This window comes from Poromitra crassiceps, assembly GCF_964638095.1.
Source record: "Poromitra crassiceps genome assembly, chromosome: 3".
NCBI classification, from domain to species: domain Eukaryota; kingdom Metazoa; phylum Chordata; class Actinopteri; order Beryciformes; family Melamphaidae; genus Poromitra; species Poromitra crassiceps.
In genome coordinates this window covers 46,289,817-46,314,372 of record NC_139625.1, presented here as the reverse complement: position 1 = coordinate 46,314,372, position 24,556 = coordinate 46,289,817, and the positions used below count along the sequence as shown (strand labels likewise).

At 41.7% G+C, this 24,556-nt stretch overlaps 1 protein-coding gene across 1 annotated transcript in view; it reads left to right on the top strand.

Moving 5' to 3' along the window:
• Positions 1–24,556, top strand: part of npas3 (neuronal PAS domain protein 3) — a gene marked incomplete at both ends in the record, with an annotated part of 1,009,388 nt that overhangs the window by 787,946 nt on the left and 196,886 nt on the right. The window contains one exon of the mRNA XM_083634138.1: positions 16,140–16,320. Coding sequence (XP_083490264.1) covers positions 16,140–16,320 — 181 coding nt within the window. The remainder of the gene's footprint in view (positions 1–16,139; positions 16,321–24,556) is intronic.

Genomic DNA, 24,556 nt, shown 5'->3' with positions numbered 1-24,556 from the left:
CAGCCAAATCTCCAGAGACATTTCTTGAGTGTCCTTCCTCTCATTTGCACGCTCTTCACTGCAGTCTGACATATTAATGAATGCTCAGTCAGACCTATTGCCTTTCACTCGTATGGCCATTGTTTGCATTTTAAAATGGGTTTAAGTGATCTGTGACTTCTACCCCTCTACTGGTAAGGAACCAGTGGAAGTTACAGCAGCCGGCAGAGTCTCTGGCAGAGCCTACGGTGGCCTGCAGTGGACACAACTACAAAATCACATTTTCAAAACACAGAGGGATACAGAACAGGGGTGTGTGTGTGTGTGTGTGTGTGTGTGTGTGTGTGTGTGTGTGTGTGTGTGTGTGTGTGTGTGTGTGTGTGTGTGTGTGTGTGTGTGTGTGTGTGTGTGTGTGTGTGTGTGTGTGTGTGTGTGTGCCTCAAGCAGCCCTCTGAGCCACTGAGTCTAGGCCTGGTGAACCCTGTTTGCTATCTAGCTGTAAATTCCGCTGAACCAACACAGAGTGACTAAGCCTGTGTGTGTGTGTGTGCGCGCGCGTGCGTGCGTACATGTGTGCGTGTGTGTGGGGGGGTGAGTGTGTGTGTGTGTGTGTGATGGCTATCGCTCTAACACAAGTCGAATCAGCTTTAGTGATTTGGGAGACGGAGACAGAAGTGTGTGTGTGTGTGTCTATGTGTGGGTGTGTGGGTGGATCGATCTAGGTGGAGGATCTCTTACATTCTGTCTCTCTCGAGAGAGGTGGGGGTGGTGGTGGACTTGGGGGTTAAGGCTACTCTGACTGCCTCTCTCTCTCTCTCTCACACACACACACACACACACACACACACACACACACACACTTGCCCGAGCTGTAGATGTGAGTCGTGCATGCGCACTGTCACTGCCCGAGCTGTAGATGTGAGTCACTGTTTATGCCACAGACCTCCACTTAGCTATTAGCCATTAGCTCACCTCCACAAGTGAATGTGTATATTCAATTGGAAAGACAAATATAATAATTTCACACTTGATTAGTATACCGGTGATGCATACATAGCCAGCTAAAGCTTTTATGTTGCCATGGCCATGCCATGCCATTTTATATGAATCACTAATGTTAGCAAGTTGGCTAGCTAACTGATATAACAAACAACCCCATTAGAAAACAACCTAAAGTGGGGATACCTAATAAAGTGGTGATAGATATAATTCCATTCCACTAGATGATCATCAAAGCTATGAATATAAATGTAACAATAAACATATCTGTAATGCATTCTATGAAAATAAATACAAATTATTATATAATAATAATATATAAATATAGCCGCAAGCGGCGATGGGCGGGGTTCAAGCCTTGCGCAGATGACAAAGCTTCTGATTCTGACTAGGACATCCTCCTTGATATATCTGACAAGTTTCGCGATCATTGGACAAACAGGTGTGGAGTTATAGCCTTTTTTATGTTAAGCCACGCCCATTTCTGGCTTTTATGGCGCCCCCTTTTGGTCGAATTGCACAAAATTTGACACACATGGTCTAGGATGGTCTCCGAAGACCTCCTGCAAGTTTCGTGAAGATTCCTTAATCGGTCATGAAGTTATGACAATTTAGCTGTGAGGCCACGCCCTCTCACAACTTTAACGATTAATATCTGCGAAACGAAAGGAGATTTCAAAGGTTTCAAAAAGGCAGTTTGTAGAGCTTGCTCCATAGATGCTTCCTGGCGATTTTGGTGCAAATCGGTCCAACGGTCTAGGAGGAGATGTCAAAAATGTGTTTTCCAAACTTTTCCAAATATCTCAAAAACTTTCCAGGCGGACATTGAGGGTCCTTATGGCAACTTTGTAGAGCAGGTCCACCTGAACATCTGGAAAAAAAAAGTTTGAAAATCGGACCAACGGTGTGGAAGTTATGGCCTTTAACGTAAAACCGTCGATTATAGCGCCACCTTCAGGCCGATTCGAAAAATCTTTTTTGAGCACCTACCAGCCAACAATATCTGTCATTGGGCCAAATTTCAGGTCTCTACCATTTACCAACTCACGGGAATTTGCGTTGAGGCAGATGAACAACAAGAAGAAGAAGAAGAAGAAGAAGAAGAAGAAGAAGAAGAAGAAGAAGAAGAAGAAGAAGAATAAACCGGCAGAAAAACAATAGGGTTTCAGCCCCTTCGGGGCTTGAACCCCTAATTACTCCTAGAGGGAAGGCTTTCTGGAACAGCATATTTACTGACATTGACTGGCAGAGAGCATGGCTTTCACCACATAGATTCTGTATTAATAATAGGATTAAAGAGGTACAGATTAAAGTTTTGCACAGTATGTATCCAACAAACCTATATTTTTCAAAAATATTTAGATATTGATAACAAATGTAACTTTTGCAGTGATGACCCTGAATATTTTGTTAATTTATTTTACCATTGTTTACACTCACTTGCGTTCTGGACTCGAATGCAGGATTACATACTGAGAAAACTAAATATAACATCAAGATTGAATGTAAACATGCCATTACTACTTTGAACATGAGAATAGTGTAATTGACTTCATTGTTAACCTGTGGATTTTATATGGTAAATTTCATATTCATAAATCCAGAGTGATAAAATCTTCCCCCAACTTCACAAGATTTCTTTGCGAGTTTAATGATTACATTAAAGTCGAGCTGAACCCATTCGTCACATGCGTCTGAGTCCGTTTCAGACTGAAAACATAATTTGTCTGACAAAACAAACGTGATGACAAGTTGAGAGGCGGGTGACGGGTCATAGTATCATGTCGATGATTTTATTTGACAATTCTGGGGACTGGATTGAGCTTTGGCCAATCCTGGCGTGTTCCGCCTCCAAATCGAGTGGGATTAAGCGTGTTGTGGCGCTCCCCTCGGGAAGAGCCTGCTGACTGACGCAAGGTTAGTGGCTGTGGAGCTCAGCGAGCCGCAGGCAGCCAGCTGCCTTCGTGTTGCCGAGCGGAGAGTGCAGCACATCGGCCTGGAATCTCAGAGGGGCAACCCCTGACGACCAGGCTCTCTGTGAGGCGGCGAGGCGCGTGCCAATATCGCCATTGCATTAAATAATATTCCTGGAATGCGACTTTTAACGAGCCAGTTACATTTCTTTGCATTCTTAGACATTACCGTTTGATTTAGTTTGCATAATTGCTCAAGTTAGTAGTTAGTTTATGGGCTAGAAATTCTGCCAGATGACAGGCACTAGGCGCCATTTTCCCCGTCATTTGGAAGAGAAAATTATCCTGAAATGAAGATTTGATTGACAGCTGCCATGTTGTGATATGATTGGTTGAAATGGGGTAGAAATTTGATAGTACTAGGTGACGTCAGCAGCAAACTGTAAATTACTGTTATCAATGAAATCTTGAAAAATGAACTTTTGATGTGAAAAAGTGTGAAAAACTAAAGAAATTAGATTTTTGTGATTTATTTTTGGCATACATTATTAAATAGGTGCACTGCATACCCAGGTATTTGAACTAAAAGAAAAGTCATTTTTGGGTTCAGCTTGACTTTAACACTCTCAAACTTATACAGTAGATAGTAATAAAAGTAATAAAACTGTCAAATTATTTAAAAAGGAATAATTTATTGTTTCTCTTCTCTTTTCATTGTTACATGATTTTCTACAGTAATATGTACTATCATTCGTATGTCCATCTTTATTTTTATTTTTTATGACCACATGACTGTTCTAATGTACATTTGTCTGTTTTTCAATAAAGATAAAAAAAAACACATAAAAAAGCTATAAATATAATTCCATAACTATACTACTTCATTTCACCAAAGCTTTTTTTTTTTTAACCTTTATTTATACAGGGGGAGTCTCACTGAGAGCAATGCTCTCTTTTTCAGGAGCGCACTGTATACATTCCCACACACATTCACACCTGGAAGCTGACCAGTACAACCACAGTCTGATCTGCTGGCCACTGATCAGCTCCACAGGAGCAGTTGGGGTTAAGGGCCTTGCTCAAGGGCACCTCGGTGGTGGTAATGAGGGAGGCAGGGAGTTCCCCAAGCCCCGGCAGGCGGCTATTTCTCCGCCTACTCGCCTCTGGCCTACCGGCTACTTCATAGATAATAAAAATAAATAAAGAAATGAGAGTACACCTGAACGCAACATACAAGATACCCTCTGAATAAGTGTCCAAATGTTCATGTCATTCTGGTCAATGGAATATGGAATATCTTTCAATAATCGTTATGACTAAAAGGCTAAAAGTAATCTCATGTGTAAGAAATGACTGTTCTACATTGAAGTAAAAATGTAAATAATTAACTTGTTAGTTTTGGATTTATTTAGCTTCAAGATTGCATTTTTGTTTGTGTGACCCTCAACACAGGCTTTGAGAATCCCAGGCCACTTATTGATACTTATGCTTAAATTAACCCACTCATACTGTTTATTTCGTTTATTTCAAGAAAAACATTTTGGCTAGTGGAAATTCTAATTGTCTGTGTTATAGAATGGAATTTACCACTCCTCATCCAGGGGAGAAATCCTTGATGTGTCTGCCTGTGTGTAATGCATGACTAATAACTCATACCAATTCATGATGTGTTATGCAATTATAGCTTATTGATTATGAAATGCCAATGGAACTTCAATTTTTCCACCACAGGCTGGTAACTTAATTTTTAGTGAGTTGAGGCAGGCAGGCTGTATTAACTGCACAAATCTGCGGGACTCGGTCCTCGGAGCCAGTCACACACACACAAACACAATCGTCATGTATGTGCGCAGAGCACGGCCATATTTCCGCACGTTTTTCAGTTTTCAACCTTCAACTCACACCTGTGTCATCCCACCTTGACGGTGAAAACATGTAGGCTAAGGTAAGCAAGCTACGTAATTAACGTGTTCTGATTCAGCTTTTGAGATGAAATAACTTAATTAGCGATTACATGGTTAATAATGTTCTTTGGTCCTAACTAACGTTACATTGACTTGACAAAAATTATCTACCAAGCGCTTCATGTGCGGTCTCCTGTCGGCTCGGATTAACTTTCACTCTCCCAGTCCCACTCGTCCATGTCAGCATCAGTTCCATCATGCATTTCAAATATTAGGCCCTTCAAACCGCAGCTTTTATGAGTTGGGCTAAGTTAAAATGATTAACTAGCTAGCTTGCTGAATACGAGTGAACAAGACTTTGAACGCTGGCATTTTATCTCTCTCTCTCTCTCTGTTTATTGCCTTTCCAGCGATTAACGCTACCGTGACTACTACTAGTGACTACTATTTGGCAGGTTGCGGTCAACTTTTGAGTGGAATTAATCGCCAATGGTTCACTTTTTGGCAGCATCACCACTCCTGTCGGTTAAATGTCAGCTGTTGTTTAGGGACATCTGGTGGTCAAGCCACCACGGAGCAACTGTTTGTGTTTGCAATTGTAAACCACACAATTAAGGGCTTGGTAGGCCATTTAACTATTTTGGATCTCTTCAGGAGCAGGCTGATTCTAATTCGTGGATGTTTTCAAAGTTTGATTTAGAAATGTATGCATTTATTTAAGGGCCACTTTTATCTCTTTTCATATAATATTTATAATGAACCACTGTGCTTCAGTACTTCAAAGGGGTCCTAGCAAGGTCCACCCACCACAATCTCTCCAGATCCTGTGGGAAACAAACACAGTTATTATTATTTTCGGTGTTCTTAAAAATATACTGTACATTGCCTGTTTGTGTTTTATATTGTTTTATTTATAATTAAATTGAGCATTGGGCCTTTTATAAGAATGTTTATTTGTATTACTTCAATTGTCACACTCATGGATACACATTTGAGGTTTGTTTATTAATTGGGAAAAGGACCACTAGAACAAACGCCGCGAACATAAGCCGGCTACTTTTTCGATCTGACTGGCTACTCAAAAGTTTGGGGAACTCTCTGGGGAGGGGCAAGCACTGCCTTTTCACTTTCCCCAGCCAGATTTATCCTGCCGGTCCTGGGGATTGAACCGACGACCTTCCGGTCCCAAGCTCGCTTCTCTAACCATTGGGCCACCACTGCCCCCAAGATGCTATCAGCTATTAGCTATCAGCTAACATGTCGTAAAACCAGACTAAGCGCAGGTTGACAGCAACAATGAGCATGTGCGACTCAGATCTCCCAGCGACTCAGATCAAGTAGTGACAATGTCCCTCTCTTCCTTTCCTGCCCTCCGTCCCACCTTCTTTCTTTCCATCCTTCCTTCCCCCTTCTATTTATCCTTCCCTCTCTCCTACCACTCTCTGTCTCACTTCCTATCTCCCTCTATACGTCCTTCCTTCTTGCCATCCTCACCTCCTCTCCTACCTCTTTTATCCATCTATCATACCTCCTGCCTGTTTTAGTCTCTCACTTTACTACTCCTCTCTCTCTCTCTCTCTCTGTCTGGTGAATGTGGATCGCCCCAGATGATGTGATTGCTTTCAGCGTTCTGTTTTGTTTTGCCTAATAAATCACCATCTATCAGAGGCTGGCTGACACACACACACACACACACACACACACACACACACACACACACACACGTGCATGCACACACACACACACACACACACACACACACACACACACACACACACACACACACACACACACACACACACACACACACACACACACACTAGTGGCAAACACTTCATAATAGATTGTTCATTTGTCATTCTAAGAACTGTTGACAAGGAGAGAGTCCTGGAGCTCAATTGTGTGTGTGTGTGTGTGTGTGTGTGTGTGTGTGTGTGTGTGTGTGTGTGTGTGTGTGTGTGTGTGTGTGTGTGTGTGTGTGTGTGTGTGTGTGTGCATTTGCGTGTGTGCATTTGCGTGTGTGGTGTATGATGTGCTGACTGGACAGTGAACAGCGATGTTATGAATTTAAATTAAAGAGAAAAAACTTCAAATTAGAATCAATTAAAAGACGGCTAGCACATGTGTAAAAGTGTGGGAAATAGTCTAGAAACAGACAAATCTATTCCCAACTTTTATATTGATTTATATATTGAATTTAATGTTGAATGTATTATATATTTTTTAAATATATTTCATACATCCAATATGATTTCTTGAGAGGATTTTTAAGAATATAATATTTGTGATATGAAATATGAAATGTTTCCAGCCTGTCATCACATCATCTGTCTGAAAACAATTAAGATTTCAGAAATCATCTTGATTTTTCATCTCGCTCTCCCTCTCTGTATCTGTGTGTGTGTGTGTGTGTGTGTGTGTGTGTGTGTCTCTCTCTCTCTCTCTCTCTGCAGCCTGGGCAATGAATCATTCATACCGTAGTAATTATGCACTATCAAACTTCTAATATTACCCCACTTAGCTAATGTTTAATGCTGTGATTAATTCTCAACCCACAAGCCAAATTCAATTTATTTGATTAGTACTCTGCAAAGTCACACCAAGATTTTTACTGTTTTGAAGTGTGTGTGGGGAATGTTGAGACATTGTATGTGTACACTATGTAACAGCGTAGTTGTTTAAGTTTAACCAGATACTCCTGGTTGTGTTATCGGTATCGGACATGAAAAAGTCGTATCGAGGGTGTCTGGGTAGTGTAGAGGTTAAAGCACTCTCCTATCACCGCAGAGACCCGTGGATTTCATGTTACTGTGTTTTTTCCTGCTCTGCTGATTAGCCACAGTGTTTCCCAATGTATTTTGTTGACAAATAACCTGATTCAGAGCTCAGAGTCCTAAAAATAAGCTGTTAGTACAGTAAAAACGGGTGATGACGTCAGACATTAGGTTGTCTACCGAGTGACGTATGATATTCAGATAATACATTTGACATCAAATAGCTGGCGTTAGCTAGCTGTTAGCTGTGAGCTACGTTAGTTACATGGCAATAAAACACCACTGAATCACCAGTTTCAAGTGTCAACCAGTTCGAGTCATGCTCTTTCCATAAAGCCCACGAGCGTTGATATATGTTGGCTAGTTGTTGATATTTATAACAATATTGTGGCTCTAAAATAATGATTTGTATGCCTCCGCCAGCGATAGCCAGGCCGGAGGCATTATGGATCCGGGTTGTCCGTCCGTCCGTATGTATGTTCGTACGTCCGTCCGTACGACGTTCGTTAATGTGATATCTGAGGAACGCCTTGTCAGAATTTCATCAAATTTGCCTCAAACATCGACTTATATTCAAGGATGATCTGATTAGATTTTGGTGGTCAAAGGTTAAAGGTCAAGGTCACTGTGACCTCTCGAATGCCATTTTCAAGCTTAACGCGATATCTCAGGAATGCCTTGATGGAATTTAATCAAATTTGTCTCAAACATTGACTTGGACTCAAGGATGATCTGATTAGATTTTGGTGGTCAAAGGTCAAGGTCACTGTGACCTCTCAAACGCCATTTTCCAGCTTGTTAACGCGATATCTCACGAATGCCTTGACGGAATTTCATCAAATTTGCCTCAAACATCGACTTGGACTCAAGGATGAACTGATTAGATTTTGGTGGTCAAAGGCCAAGGTCACTGTGACCTCTCGAACGCCATTTTCAAGCTTCTTAGCGCAACATCTCAGGAATGCCTTGACGGAATTTCATCAAATTTCCCTCAAACATCGCCTTGGACTCAAGCATGAACTGATTCGATTTTGATGGTCAAAGGTCAAAGGCCAAGGTCACTGTGACCTCTCGAACGCCATTTTCAAGCTTGTAAACACGATATCTCAGGAATGCCTTGATGGAATTTCATCAAATTTGCCTGAAACATCGACTTGGACTCAAGGATGAACTGATTACATTGTCGGGGTCAAAGGTCAAGGTCACTGTGACTTCACGAATGCCATTCCCAAGTTCGTTAAAGCGATATCTCAAGAACGGCTTGATGGAATTTCTGCCAATTTGGCTCAAACGTCGACTTGGGCACAAGGATGAACGGATTACATTTTGGTGATCAAAGGTCAAGGTCACTGTGACCTCTCCAACGCCATTCCCAAGTTCGTTAACGCAATATCTCAAGAACGGCTTGATATAATTTCTTCTGATTTGGCTCAAACATCGACTTGGACTCAAGGATGAACTGATTCCATTTTGGTTGTCAAAGGTCAAAGGTCAAGGTCACTGTGACCTCTCGAATGCCATTTTTAAGCTTGTTAACGCGATATCTCAGGAATGCCTTGATGGAATTTCTTCGAATTTGCCTCAAACGTCCACTTGGACTCAAGGATGAACTGATTACATTTTGGTGGTCAAAGTTCAAGGTAACTGTGACCTCACACACCCAATGTCCAAGCTCTGTAATGCAACATCTCAGGAGCGCCTTGACGGAATTTCTTCCAATTTGCCTCAAATGGCGATTTGGACTCAAGAATTAACTAATGGCGGAGGCATAAGATCCGCGTTGCGGTTGTTCTATTTTTTTTTTTTTTTTGGTGTGTTTTTCAAACAAAAAGCCTTTATTTATTATACCACGTGAATCCGTTTATGCGGTCTTGGCAGCCCTGGTGCACTTCTTCTTGACCACAATGGGCTTCTGGCTCTTCAAGATGGCACTGGCACGACGCAGGGCCGCCATGCGCAGGTCCTACCTGTAGCTGAGGATGATGTGCCTCAGGCTGAAAAGAATGTTTTTATCGATGCAGGGAGACTGTAATGGCGGCGTAACTGATTCCAGTATTTTTGATATTCCAGTATTTCCAGTCAAAGAGGAGAGTGAAGACAAGAGGAGACGCTCTTCTGCTTCTTTTACAACAGCGCCTGCAGTTATTGTGTTGCATTGGAACAAACTATTAGGCTTCAGTTGCTATCAATGTACATGTAAGCTCTTTGGCACAATGGTGACATGCGTTGATACAGCGCATGCTCATGAACATTTTCATAGAACACCAACGGTGACATACTAGGTATGAAAAACTGACTGGAGGGGGGCTTTAAGCATTCTCTAAAGCTGTGGTAGCCTTGAGTACATTTGCTGTATAGTTATAGCAAATGTGAGGTGTTATTGCTGTAAATATCTACATTAGAGAAAGTCTTGACAATTGACTCCAAAATGAGCAATCAGCACCATGGAAAGCGTTGAGCTCACATGCGGATTAGCCTACTTTAAATACACAAAACCTTTTCCGGGCTTGAAGTGAGAAGTCTGGTCTACAGCTCTCCCCAGATCAGCAGAGGCACCCATAGTGGTGTGGCCATTCAACCTTATACTGGGGTACTACAACAATAATCGTTTTCAAGATGGACAATGGTCCTACCCCTACACTAACCCTAACCTTGACCTGACCTGAGGATTTGGCTTCAGTACCCCCTTTCCCTGATTTGTGAATCCGAATACCCCCTTTCCCCGACTACATTTTCCTTAGAAAACTGCAAGAGAAAACTAGCATATGATGCAATGAATGAATGATAACCCACCTTTTGAAGAATATAACATTAGAAAATAAGACATGTGAAAGAGGTACAATTAGTGACTCCTGAGCAGATTTATTTTAAGGTTAACATTTTAATAGTTGTAGTAGTAGTAGTAGTAGTTGTGGTGGTGGTGGTGGTAGTAGTAGTAGTAGTAGTATTAGTAGTAGTAGTAGTTGTTGTTGTTGTAGGTACTAGTTGTAGTAATAGTATTTTTACTTAATTTCCATCTTTTGTCTCTCCTTCCCCTCTGGTGTCTGGAAGCACAGCGGACAGAAGCTCCTCCATCAACACACACACACTCACACACACACACACACACACACACACACACACACACACACACACACACATACACACACACACGCACACACACACACACACCTGTACAGGCACGCTCATTAACATTTAAAAAGTCACAGGCTCTCTCTCTCTCTCTCTCTCTCTCTCTCTCTCTCTCTGTCCAGACGTTCATCATGCTTATCACAGTCATTATGATATTGTTTTGTCAGTTGATGTCCTTGTCTTGGAGGGCGTGCGGGGTGATAACACAGCGTCTTGGCTGTGTTTTAATAAGTTTAATCTGAAGACGCTAAACAGACAAACAACGCCAAGACTCCCGCTGAGCATCATGGGACTTTTCATCAGAGGTCATGGCCGCCGCCTCTGATAGCGGCAGCGCTCTTCTGCTTTAATTGTGCTCATTGTTATTCATTGAATCAGTTTTGAACCATTATGATTCCAGCCAGAAGGGAGCTGGGTCTACACTCATGACTTGAGACTTGGGTTCTGCTGACTTGGGACTTCACTCTGACTTGTACTTTGATGACTTGAAAAGGTTTCTAAAGTCTCTTGACTTGAGATCTTGTGTTTGTGTAAATGTAACCCAATTGCCAGGATAAAATGTCTGCATTGTACGTTCCACAGAAATGTTAATATTTTACATTTCCTTCCATGAAAATGTAAAATTATGGACATTTTGGTCCTCCAGCAGAGACCCCGGCTCTTCCTGGTTACTGCCATGTAATCCACTACTACTTCTTGGTTACGACTCACCCCATTAGTGAGTTGCGGGAGCCTCAGCAACCACGACTCGCGGCTACCGGCCCGGCAAGTAAAACATCTTGGTTGGGTTTAGGCAACAAAAGCAACTTGGTTGGGGTTAGAGTCATGGTTTGGGTCGGGATTCAAACCAACACTCTCATGACAAGAGAGTTACAAGGTGGGGACGCTACGGGACTGCCAAAATCCACCCCTTCTCCCTACCTACCATGACTTTGACTGTAAACATCTGACTGTCATTACAGTACTTTATAGAGTGTGGAGGTCACTGCCTATGATGTTAATTATTCATGTATCTAGAAATGTAAAAATGCTACATATTTTTGTTCAGAAATGTCCAAATGTTACATTTCTTAGTAGATGCTGGTCAGTGTGCTCCCAGTTTGGAGAACAGAAGCAAAGCAGCAAAGTTGCTGTGGGAGGGGACAGTAGCAAAACATATTTTAGTCTCCTAAAAGAAGGCCCACCTAAACAAATCTATATCAGTTTAAGTGTATGCTATTAACAACATTTTACCTTGCCGCAAAAGTAACCTTTCCTTTGGCACTACATTTTCTCAGCCGTACAACGTCCATATTCCTACACCTGCCGCGCACTGTATTTCTCTGCACAACATGTTCTGATTATAGACTGTATAAATATATGGACGTAGCTACCATGACGTCACCCATTGGTTTTTGGACTCGCATTTTGAAGGCTAGAGGTTGGCAGCCACTGTCGCCGTCTTGGTTATTTGGAGCCAGAAGTGACGTGAATTTGGACGAGAAGAGCCGCTATAATTAGTCCCTGATCTGGACAGGTGACCAGTGTCAAGCAAGCCTCAAAACCCTCAAAACTCTCAAACTGGACTATGCATACCCCTAGGGGCATGTGGAGCTACTACAGAGAGTAGGGGAGAGTGGGGTGAGTTGTGCCAGTGGGGAAGTTGTGCCACCCCTTGTATCTAGAAAACCATAGAAGAAATTGGTCATGTGACCACACATTTTTGAAGAGGCATCCATTTTACTCACTCTGCAAAGAAGGGAGGCAGATGGCACAAGAGCTAAGCACATTTAAGTTCAAAAAACTGTTTTTTGCCTCTCAAAGTAAATTTTTTATGATCAAGGTTTATTGATTGTTGTGTCTGAACAATTATAGACAAGCTTGAAAACATTTCACACATGTGTTAGTGTTTTAGTAAGCTACAATATGAGGCTATACTGTTAGCATGATGTTAGCTCCAAACCAGCTATATGATACAAGTTTGTTAAAATGGTGGGGATGGGGTGATTTGTGCCAAAAGGCCTGGGTTAAGTTGTGTCAGTGCAGTTGCAGTTGATTTAGTGAAATGTTATTTCATTTTGTTCTTAAATGTTTAAATAGACCTTGTTGAAGAATATTGCAGTATTGGCAAGTGTAGCCTGGCTCTGTGATAGTTGATTTTGTTCATTTTGAACATAATTTTTATTTCTGAAAATGTTAAATATGTAGGTCAACTGCTGCTACCGTTTAGCCTTGTTTAACCCTGTTATAGTACACTGGACTTTAGTGTTATCTTTATTTTGTCTTACTTTGATATAGCATTACAGTATATGAGATGAAAATGTTCTGTTTTACTTCAGTAATCAATGGCACAATTTACCCCAACGTATTCTCTCCAAAGGCACAACTTACCCCGCACCGGGGGCAAGTTGTGCCAAGAGACCGCTTTTTTAAGAATAGCCATATTTTTTTAACAGTTTATTTAAGATCCAAAGGGAGTGTTCCCAGTGGTGCACAACATCCTGAAATATATTTACATATTGTAGTTGGAGGCATTACTGTCATGCCCTCACTTTAAAGACACCTCAAGTAAAAAGTGGCACAACTCACCCCACTCTCCCCTACTTGAGAGAAATGAGAAAATGTAAAAATGTAAGAAAAATCATGAAAATCAATGAAACGTTAAAATAAATCTGCTAAGGAGGCACTAATTGCAATTCTTTCACTCCATTTCTTATTTGTTATATTCTTCAAAAGGTGGGTGATCATTCATTCATTGCATCATATGTTATAGTTTTCTTTTGCCGTTTTCTAAGCAAAATGTTGTAGTCGGGTATATACTTGGATTCAGAAATCAGGGAACTGAGGGGTACTGAGGCCAAAAAAGTTTGAGAACCATCGGTCTATTTGACTCTAAATGGGGCCATAATTTAATGAACATCATGCTGTATTGAAGGAAACTTGAAACTATTGATTGAGACATAAACTCATTAGGAAAGTGTTTACTGAGGACATAAATCAAGTGAGAAGTATAGCCATTTTCCCATTCACTTCCATGTAACCGGACTTCGTTTTTGCAGCCAGTGGAGTCGCCCCCTGCAGGCCATTTGATAGAATCCAAGTTTAAGTTACTTCAGCATTGGCCTCACAAACAGAGCTAGGAGCTATAGGCTAGTTCCTAGGCTAGCTCGCTAGCCCACTGTTTCTGAACCAAACAGCGACCTGAGGATCATGGATTTGAACCCCACAACCTCTCCCCCGCCCCTCCCTTTCTCTCCCTTGCCCTTTCCTTTTCCCCCTCTCTCTCTCCAGTCTCAGTCCACTGTCTCATAAAGACAAGACACTGAAAAAACAGGACCAGGTGTAATGCTATTAAATCACTTGGCCAACCTCTGTGTAATTGGCTGCAAGGGTAACATGATGTAAAGTAGCCCAGTCTGCCAATGTTTCCCATTGATTAAAGCGGCCAGCTTGCAATACATCTCCAACACTGAGGGGGGAAAGGTACATTGGCACAAACTGCATGTGTTCAATCAGAAACACGATATTTGCCAAGTACGACGCGTCTTCCTAGCATTGATGCAGGAACACATTGACAACAATTATAGTTGCACAGTGCAGACATCAGGAACTCAGACAAGCTGTAGACTGTTGCCTGCATATGACTGTATACCAGTCAGAGAACAAGCAGTAGATTGGTCGCTGCACTAGCGCCTCCTCTGGCCGGTTGGGGCACCTATTCCAGGGGAGGGGAACTGGGGGGAATAGTGTAATCCTCCCATGCACTACTTCCTGTGGGTGAAACACCTCGCTGTCATTGATGTCATCAATTCAGCGTCTTGTAGGCCCCTTCTTCTTGTTGCTCCAGTCATGCTAAAGGTTGCTGTCTTTATGAGTCGATGGTCATCCACGCGACAAATGTGCCCAAAAAGACCCATCTTCCTCCTCATTAAGATTTGCCGCAGTTTACTTTCAAGTTTCACTCTGTTTATCACTTCTATGTTTGTCACCATGTGGTGCCACCTGATGGTTAACATGCTCCATTACTCCGGTAGCATCTCATCTGGAAAGCATCCAGTCTTCTAACATCGTCTTTGTTCAGAGTCCATGTTTCACATGTAATAGCACACTAAATACACAACTGTTTATTATTTTCAATTTAGTTCCTACTACTCAACTAGCCCATTTCACTAATTGTAATTGAGTTACTAAATTTGACAAAGTAATTAGTTGGATTACTAGTGACTGTTTAATAACTATAGTCACTCCCAACACTCGCTAGGAGTAAGAGACTGTGTTGCTACAGATTGTAGAGTAGCCTAGGCCTATATCAGTTTACAGACAATGCTAGACTAACTACAGTACACATATCACAGTACATATGATGACAGTAATGCATGTTTTCACAGAAACATTGTTGTTGCAGTAATTGTCTGAAAGTCTAATTTCATCATCCTCGTTCCCTCTCTGTAATTAGCTCCACCAGTGACTTTATGTAAAGTAGTTCTGCCAAGTTTTAATTGATTAAAAGTCAGCGTGTTATTGCAGGAAGAACAATGTAGATCCAATTAGCACTGTAACGTGTAAACATGAACGCTAACTCCCAGGGTGCACCAGGGCCTGCGCTGTGTGTGCTTGTGTGTGATCATTTGTTAATCATTACTTTCTGCTCCAGATGAGTTTATGAGGGGACTAAATTGCCTTAAAGGGATTTCTTATTAAAGGGATTACGCCCATGTAATCCCCTTCATCCCAATGGACCCCCAAAAACCTGATATCACACACACACACACACACACACCCACACACACACATCCATAGTGCGTGCCCTAACACTTCGGAAGGAAATGCCACAGTATGCCATTGAGAAGTGTGTTTAATTGTGTGTGTGTGTGTGTGTGTGTGTGTGTGTGTGTGTGTGTGTGTGTGTGTGTGTGTGTGTGTGTGTGTGCGTGTGCGTGCGTGCGCGCGTGCGTGCGTGCAGCCATCTCATCATCCCCAATTTACGAAGACAAATCCGCCTCTATCTGGGCTAATGCGAGTCTTTAAGGTGAAAGGACTCTGCATTCATTCATTTATTTATTTAGTTAGTTAGTTCATTTCCATGAGAAAGAAAAGCTGCGTCTCATTTTGCAAATTTTCTGAACACACATTTTTTTTTGTGTGAAGATGATCCTGCTGAACACAAATTACCACTCCCATAAACTTTTTGTTAACCACAGACCTTATTTCATGCATTTAACCAAAATCCCCATACTAAAAGCCCATTCACTTTCCCCTTTACGAACCGAAGTGCTACTTCTGGACTCATTCCTGCGGTGCTATGTTGCAACATTTCAACAAGTCCTCCAATCACAGGAGAGTTTCCAATGTACATTTAGTCTTTTTCTCCCCCCACACACACACACACACACACACACACACACACACACTCACTCACTCACCGCCTCTCTCTTTCTCTCTCTCTCTCCCTCTCTCAGGTGGAGTTGACAGGCAGCAGTGTGTTTGATTACATCCACCCCGGGGACCACGTGGAGCTGGCTGAGCAGCTGGGTATGAAGCTGCCCCCGGGCAGAGGCATGTCTCTGTCCCAGGGGGCCGTCAACGAGGACGGGGCGTCATCCGCCTCATCCTCATCACACTCTGAGACCCCCGAACCAGGTAGGGAATGAGGACATGAGGAGGGGACAAAGGGAGGAAGGAGATAAGGATGCATAGTAGACGATGGATAGTTGTTGATGATGGAGAGTTGTCTTTTGCTGCATTTCACTGCACCTCGGAAGCTTCTACTTCCCAGTTGGGAAGTCGTAATTAATTACAACTTGGAATATCATTGAAATTTCCCAGTTTCCCACTCGTTTTTTTTTTTTTGATTGAGTTCTTTATTGATAATGAATACACAGTATATACAATATACATATATACATACACAGGCCCACCATTATCAAAAGGATAAAAACGCAATAAAGCTAACAGCTTATTTCCATTGCGGTCCTCATGATGACTGTTATAAAATGTGTACTGTTGTGTGTATGTCTGGATGTGTGTAAGTGTATAACAGTGTGAGTGCCACAAGCACTTGTCAGAGTCTGAGGGTAACGCGTGGGTGTGCCTGCCACGCAGGGGGGAGAATGATATGGGAAAGTGGGGCACAGTGAATAACCAATAAAAATAAGCATAAAATAAAATAAAAGACAATTTGTGCTATTAAAAAATAAACCCATCAAATCCTAATAAAAACATACATTAAAATATAATCAAGTAAAATAAATAAAAGAAAATAAGATCTAATAAAATACAGGGTCGAGTGAAACACCGGCTCAGTTACTGGCTGGCCGACAACAGGTCGCCCCCCACCTCAGACACCTTGGCTACCATCAAATCCAGCCTACATGTACCTATACTGGACAATATATTATAATATACTATAGCATTACATATCATTACCGTATCGTAAATATAACATTGGAAGGCCATTCATGTGCTTACCTCTTAAATATGGTAGACATGATATTTCCGAGGTGAACTGCAATGCAGCATTCGGACGATTGGCAATAAAGACAAAGAGTTAGTTTCCACCATAGACTGTGTAAGAATATGCACGTAGCCACCGTGATGTCACCGTGATGGTTTGTGGACTCCCATTTTTAAGCCTCATGTCATCGCCATCTTGGTTATTTGGAGCCAGAAGCAGCTAACGCAGAGGACCAGGGGTTTCCCAGAGAGCTGCAGCGCCGCCTGCTATTGGTCCATGATCGGCGAGCTGCACGATCACTGGACAGGTGACCTGTCAATCACGTCCCAAAATATGCTGTATCATCTATGTTGACTCTAAATGGGACCATAATTTACTAAATGAACCTCATGCTGTATTGAAGAAGACTTGAAACTAGTGATTGAGACATAAACTCATTAGAAAGTGTTTACTGAGGTCATAAATCAAGTGAGAAGTAGGGTCATTTTCCCATTGTACTACTATTGGACTTCTTTTTGCAGGTACTCGAGTCACCCCCTGCTGGCCATTAGAAATAATGCACTTGGCTTAAGACAGTTGGCTTAATTGTTCAGCCTGGAGGTTGCCCCTTGATCGAGGGAGAGGAAAAGAAAAGAAAAGAGGAATAAATAAAATTATAGTAAATGGAGGGAAGGAAGGGGGAGAGAGAGGGAGAGAGAGAGAGAGAGAGAGAGGGTGGGGGAAAGTTCCATCGAAGAGATGGGGATGAAGGAGAAAGAGAGAGAGTGTGTGAGAGAGAGGGAGGGAGAGAGAGACACACACAGAGAGAGATTTTTATTTTGTTTATTTTGGGGACCGTGCATGTAAATGAATGTTTCTAAACACAAACACGTGCCAGATTATAGCCAATTTCCATCTGTTGTCCCTTTAGCAGGTTGGAATTGTGGTAAAAACAACACATAACACAGAAACAATGAACAATACATGTGCAGGAAATACACATAATACACAACACAAACATACAACAGAACATAAGTTAAAATGGGGAGAGAAAATGGGATTGTCGGACTAAGAATGATTACAGTTCTGGTTTGCCTTTAGCCATCCCTTCAGATGACTTTTAACACGTTCACTGCCAATGACGTATTAATCCGTCAAAAAAAATCCAACGGTTGACTGCCAATGACGTATTAACACGTTCACTGCCATTGACGAGATATCTCGGCTTACAGAATCCAACGGTTCACTGCCAATGACGAGTTATCTCGGCTTAAAAAAAAAAAAAAGTTTTTTGACGGTGGGACGTGGATCAACGCTCCCCACGTCTCCTATAAAAATATTGGAGTCAGCGAACGTGTACAACCCATTCCACGGACCCACTAAGTGGCGACAGTGCTCTCCACACTAGGAAAAGCAGAGCCAAAACTGTAGGGTAACGCGCGAGGAAACCATTCTCTACTGTAAAATGGATTGGCGAAAACGCTTTCACTTTCGTGCATTATCGCGCTGGGAGCTGGCGGTGGGGGATTCCAAAAATAGACTGGGTGGAAAACACACTTTGAAACACGCAGCATAAAGCCTAGAATCGCACAAAGCTTCATCAAAGCTCTCAAACCCAAGAAACAAGTGAGCCCTATCCACACTCGCTGCCAGGGAGGGAGGCTGCTCAAACTCGCAGCAGCAGCAGCAGCAGCAGAACACTCGCTTGTGACGAACGCTGCTGAAAGCCACCAGACACGCCCACGGAGGGAGGAGTTTGAAGGAGAGGGCGTTCAGAACTATATTGTTTAGATGTCTGATCTCTCACTGATGCCAAAAATAAATGGTTAAAGTGACTGTTCTGCCTGTTTGATTGAATTTCACAAAACTGCGATTATCTCAGCTTTCACTCTCAGACGCTGAAACCATGCTGTACTCAACGGCTAATATCTACATAACTACTAACTCTACAAACTAACTCTTTTAGACAGAGAAAGCACACATTCTATTAGTACTTTTGTGAACTTTGTGTTCACAAAGTCCAAGTAGAAAATAATCCTCGGCTCTTGTAAAATGAGCCAGAATCCTCAAAAAAAACCTCTGACAGAACCTACCTACAGTAAAAAAAAAAAGGCTGGCAGTGAATGTGTTAAAAGTAATGTACGTTGGGTGATCCCTAACTGTAGGCGGTAGGATGTTCTATAATTTTCCACATAGAGAAAGAGAGAGAGAGAGAGAGCGAGACAGACAGACAGACAGACAGAGACAGAGAGACATATAGGCCATAAGGTGAACCAAGAAAAAGTGCCTAGAAAGTGATTTTCGTTCCCACTCCCTGGCACTACTTATCAATGCATTTTTTCAGAGAGAGCACCCTTATAGACTTTGTGTTAAAAGTTCTCCGCAAAATATCTGGCAGTTTTTTGTCACGGCCCATAATTGTATATAGATGTGAATTAAAAAAAACAAAAACATTATGCTGCTAATTTTGCTTGTAACTTCTTTTCTATTCATGTGAGCTACATAAAATATCTCTCAAACTGACACCTATACATGTACCTAAACATCTAAGACAAGTATTGTGCATTAGTATAGCTAAGTGTGAATTTAGACCATGAAATCTAGCAAATTTGTACAAAATACGCTAAAACTTCAGTGATTGACACCAAGTGAAATTAAATATACACATGGTAAATTTAGCTAAACACAGATGTATTATACATCAAAATGTTCAGTTGACACTGTGTAATCAGAAGAAGGAAATTAAAGAAGCACATTTTGGCCCAAGATGGCTGAAATTAATCAAAATGCTCCCTCGCCCCCTTAATTGTGAATAGTGCAAAAATAGTCAATTCTACAATAGATCCATTACAAGTCAGAATCAACCCAATAATATGGTATGAAATTATGTGTTAATGTCCCTGAATGTCTCAGCCTTGCATTCATTACAACAGTGGTTCTCAACGTGGGGTCCGGGAACCACCAGTGGTCTTTGAGGGGGTTACAGGAGGTCCCCAGCAAATTCATGAATTATCAAACTTCATCATTGTTAAATTTACACCATCTAAGACAAGTATTGTGCATTAGTATAGCCAATTGTGAATTTAAAACTTCAGTGATTGACACCAAGCAAAATGAAACATACAGATGGTCAATTTGGAAAAACACACCTGTATTACACATCGAAATGTTCAGTTGACACTGTAATCAGAGGAAGGAAATAAAATGGAAAATCCATGAATTATCAAATTTCACCATCGTTTCATTTACAAGAACACTTCAGAGAATGTAAAGATTACTACAATATTTTGATCATATTTGCACTGTCATGTATCAACCTACGACACAGATAGCCATGTAATTCTGGACAAAATCATATCTAGCAATACAAATATTCACATTTGAATCAAAGAAACAAAAACCATATAAACTGGGGGTCTGTGGGTTAGGGTTAGGGTTAGCCCTAACCTCAGTTGACTCTGTTGTATGAGGTAGCCTGTCTATCAACTTATCTGCGCACATTGTCTCAACAAAAACCATCTCGCACATGTTGCGATTGCGGGGGGAGTGAAACACCTGCTGGGGAAAATCATGGGCCAGCCTCCTCTTCAATGTATCCTGTCTGCAACATAAAAATATAGTGAAAGATGATCACAAGGGTATGAATCAATATATATATATTCACACTGAAAACCAATTTTACACACGTTTCAGCTTCTACATATATACAGGTTATACAATATGATTGCTTAAAAAATCCATGACAGGTGACTTCTAAATGGGCTTGGTAGAGACCCACTTTAGGGTATGAACTAACCCTGTGCAATTTCAAAGTAACTGGCCAAGCTGACCAATGGCAGAGTTGATGCCATATTGATACCAAAAGATTGAATTTGTAAAATCATCACCTTTGAAATATTTGGTTAGCTTTATCTATTGTACCTATTGTATTGGGGGTTTATACTGTTCTATTCACAAAGTATAAAGTGCTCCTATATACAAAGTATAAAGTATCATTATAAAAGGGGCTGTCTGTTCTGTTTACATTTTTGTCCTGCTGATGATGTCATCTTATGCCATCACTGATGGTGTCATAGGCACTGATGATGTCATAGACATTGTGATGTCATCAGATGTCATCAGTGAGTGGTGTCATCAGTGATGCAAAGTTGAGCAATTGTGTGCTGCGCATGCCAGTAAAGCAGGCGAAGCCACGCAGCAGCGACCGAGCTGGCTGCGTATGTGAGCTGCAGGGCAGGCGAGGCAGTCAATTTGATCATAACAAATAAATATATACATTTCTCCGAGACAAGCGAGGGCATGACAGGGCGATGTCAGTCATTTATTCAGTCAGTCAGTCAGTCAAGGATGAACACAGCCTTAACGAGCACCATGGGACACTACAGAATCTGTGCTTATTTTTCACTTGCAAAATATCCCGAAATGCAAAATCAATATATTTCTTATCTTATATCGATTTTTTTTTTGAAAGAAATACAAATGAAAATTTGTACTGAATAAATATTTTTTCTAGAGCTGCCAAAGAGCCACTATTTAAAATTAGCTGTAGTTTGAAGCATCAAGATTTTGATGTTTCTTCACAAGATATAGAAACATCTTTCGTAGCTGGTTCATTCTCAGCACCTCTTGGTTTACGATGATCCTTTCGCGGATGATCCTTCACAAAAGATCTTGTAGCTGGCATCGAAGGACTCATTTCTGAAAGAAAACATTAAAATGGAAAATATATATGATTGTGTAGATTGTCTACAGACAGACAATGTACAGACTATGGGCCCTATTCTCCCACAGGCCTTCGGCGCTAAAACGGGCCTTAAACGCAAAAAAACGTGCCTTGCGCCTGTTTTGGGACGATATCAATATGGCTTTACGCTGCCAAATGCGCTTTAGGCCGAATGGGCGTGGCGCAGTCCCAGAATGGGCCAAAGTGGGCGTGTCGGCCTTAAATCTCGGCGTACTGCTATCTTCCCACCTGGCGTAAATTTAGCGCTTTGCGCTTTTGAAAAGCAGGCCTATTCAGTGCGCCAGCTGCGCGGAGCGCTCCCCTCTGGCTCTCTCCCTCCCCTCTGGCTCTCTCCTCTGTCACCCTTCTCTGTGTTACTCTCTCCCTCTCTCCTCAGTCTGACAGGCACAATACGACTGTCTCTCTCTGACTCCCTCGCTCAGACAGACACAACACACGTCCTATAGGAAATAGCAGTTGTAAGTTCACTGCCTGTGAATGTCCCAGCATGCAATTGGGTACTCCATTTCGCTACTAAATAGCAACCAAATGAGGCGAAATAGATATAAAAGGTCGATCTAAAATAATGTGTAATGGTAACACAGCCTGCAATTGTAGAACATTTCAATATTGGACCAAATAAAACATCGAAATTAAAACACCACCCTAAGTGAAACATATATGTCCTCCTGGGCCTATATATATCCCTTGTCGATTTAACGTGATTTAGATAAGTGTTAGCGGAACGCGCTTCGGAACGCACTTCTACTGTCATGTGCTAGCCTATATACTGTGATTTCCGCTCCAATAACTTGGCCCTACTTCACATTTAGTTTTACAATAAAAACACATTTATGCAATGACTTTACATAATGTAGGGTATATTTATGTGCATCATTCTACCTGCAGCAGGGGAGAGAAAACGATATCGTTCTGGACAAACTTTCACCAATATAAAATTAATCTCATCATATAGGGATAGGCTATATTTTTCTAGCTGATGCCTTTAGAACATTCTTTTCACTTTGATCTTGCTATAGTGTAGCTATTTACATGCTTGCAGTATTTAAACTAAATAATAATATGGAATAATAGCCTATATGGAGACAGACAGACTGGATGAAGGGGGGGGGGGGGGGGGGGGGGGGGGGGGGGGCAGAGCACCTGGCTTCTGTCTGGTTTTGCTGGACCAGTGGAATTGGAGCTTAAAAGGCAAGCGTGCGATTCGTTTATTGCACTTATCCAATGAGCATGACGGTGCATAATTTTACGCTTAAAAGGCATGGTTGTAATGCTTTAGGCTGCGTCTAGCGCCAAGACCAAGATATCAAGTGCGCTGGTCCACGCCCACTGCGCCAGGCGCTCGGCGTAGAAACTAGGCCGATGCAACGATAGGGGCCTATGTCTCAGGGATGTCAAACACATTTTAGTCCATGGGCCACTTGGAACCCAATTTGGTCTCAAGTGGGCACTATAACCTTTATAAATAACAACACCTCCACATTTTAAGAACACATTTTCAAGGGCACCAGAAATACATTTTGTGATTTACAGATTATGAATACTGTATGCTACTTAATATTCAAATTGATCCTGAAACCTGCCTTACACATTTGATTGAAGGATTCTCAGTGCAATGATGAGCTACACATCACAACACAAAGTCAGCCTATGGGCCAGATTGGACATTCTGGCAGGCTGGTTCTGGGCCCCAGGCCGTAGGTTTTAGACCCCTGATGTAGATGGTCAATGCTTTACTTCTTAAATCTGCAATAATGTGAGGCAATTACTAATTGATAATAAAGGAATATAATACTCACTTTTCTTCTGAGGTGTCAGGAGTAGTCCTCATCAAGAATCTGGTGTACTGTCGGTAACAATTCTTGTGGTACCGCACCTCCAAGGACACACAGTCTTTGTCTCGAATATGAAGGAGAATACTAGTGTCTTCCTTCATCTTTCTTCAGCTTTTAGCAACTGACCTTTGAAAAAATACATAACAATTAGGGGCTATTTTATTACCCTAATGGCCAAAATAGTGCCCCCTATTTCCTGACGCTGTTAGTGTGATCCATATACTGTAGTATAGGTATGGTAAATCCATTTACAAATCACCCGTTTTTCTTTGGTCCTGGTCGCTTTGTAAGGCAGCCTAGACCGTGAAGGCCAGGATCCCAATAATGTTACTGTACTTATTGACAAGATACACAGCCTAGCTGGCTCTGATTGGCTTGGCTTGTCCTGATATTCTTGCCCTAATCCTAGGAGTCTTTACTGTTTATTTGTCTGATAAAACACAACCCAGAAGAACCCAGATTTGACAACTACAATAACATTAAATGTGTTGGGTGTCAACTATTACATACTCAAGAGAGGCATGTTTTTGCTGCCATTGTGCTTTTATATAGACTATTAGATTTTATTTCATATATAGCCTGTCACACGTAGCTTCGCATGTTTTCAAAGTAGCTTTCCAAGACTCTGATTGTGTGTGTGTGTATGTGTGCGATTGTTTTACCTACCTGCTGAAAACCAGCCTGTACCAGATGGTCCTTGTGGTGTTTGCCTTTTCTCGGCCGCATCCAAACGCTTTTTTATCAATGAAGCGTGTGTAGCATGTTGAGTGGAACCCAGCATCTTCAGGAACATTCTCAAAGTCGATTTCTATGCAATGTTTATACGACTCTGCTATTTCTGACTGTCCCCTTGCAAGGCAAGCC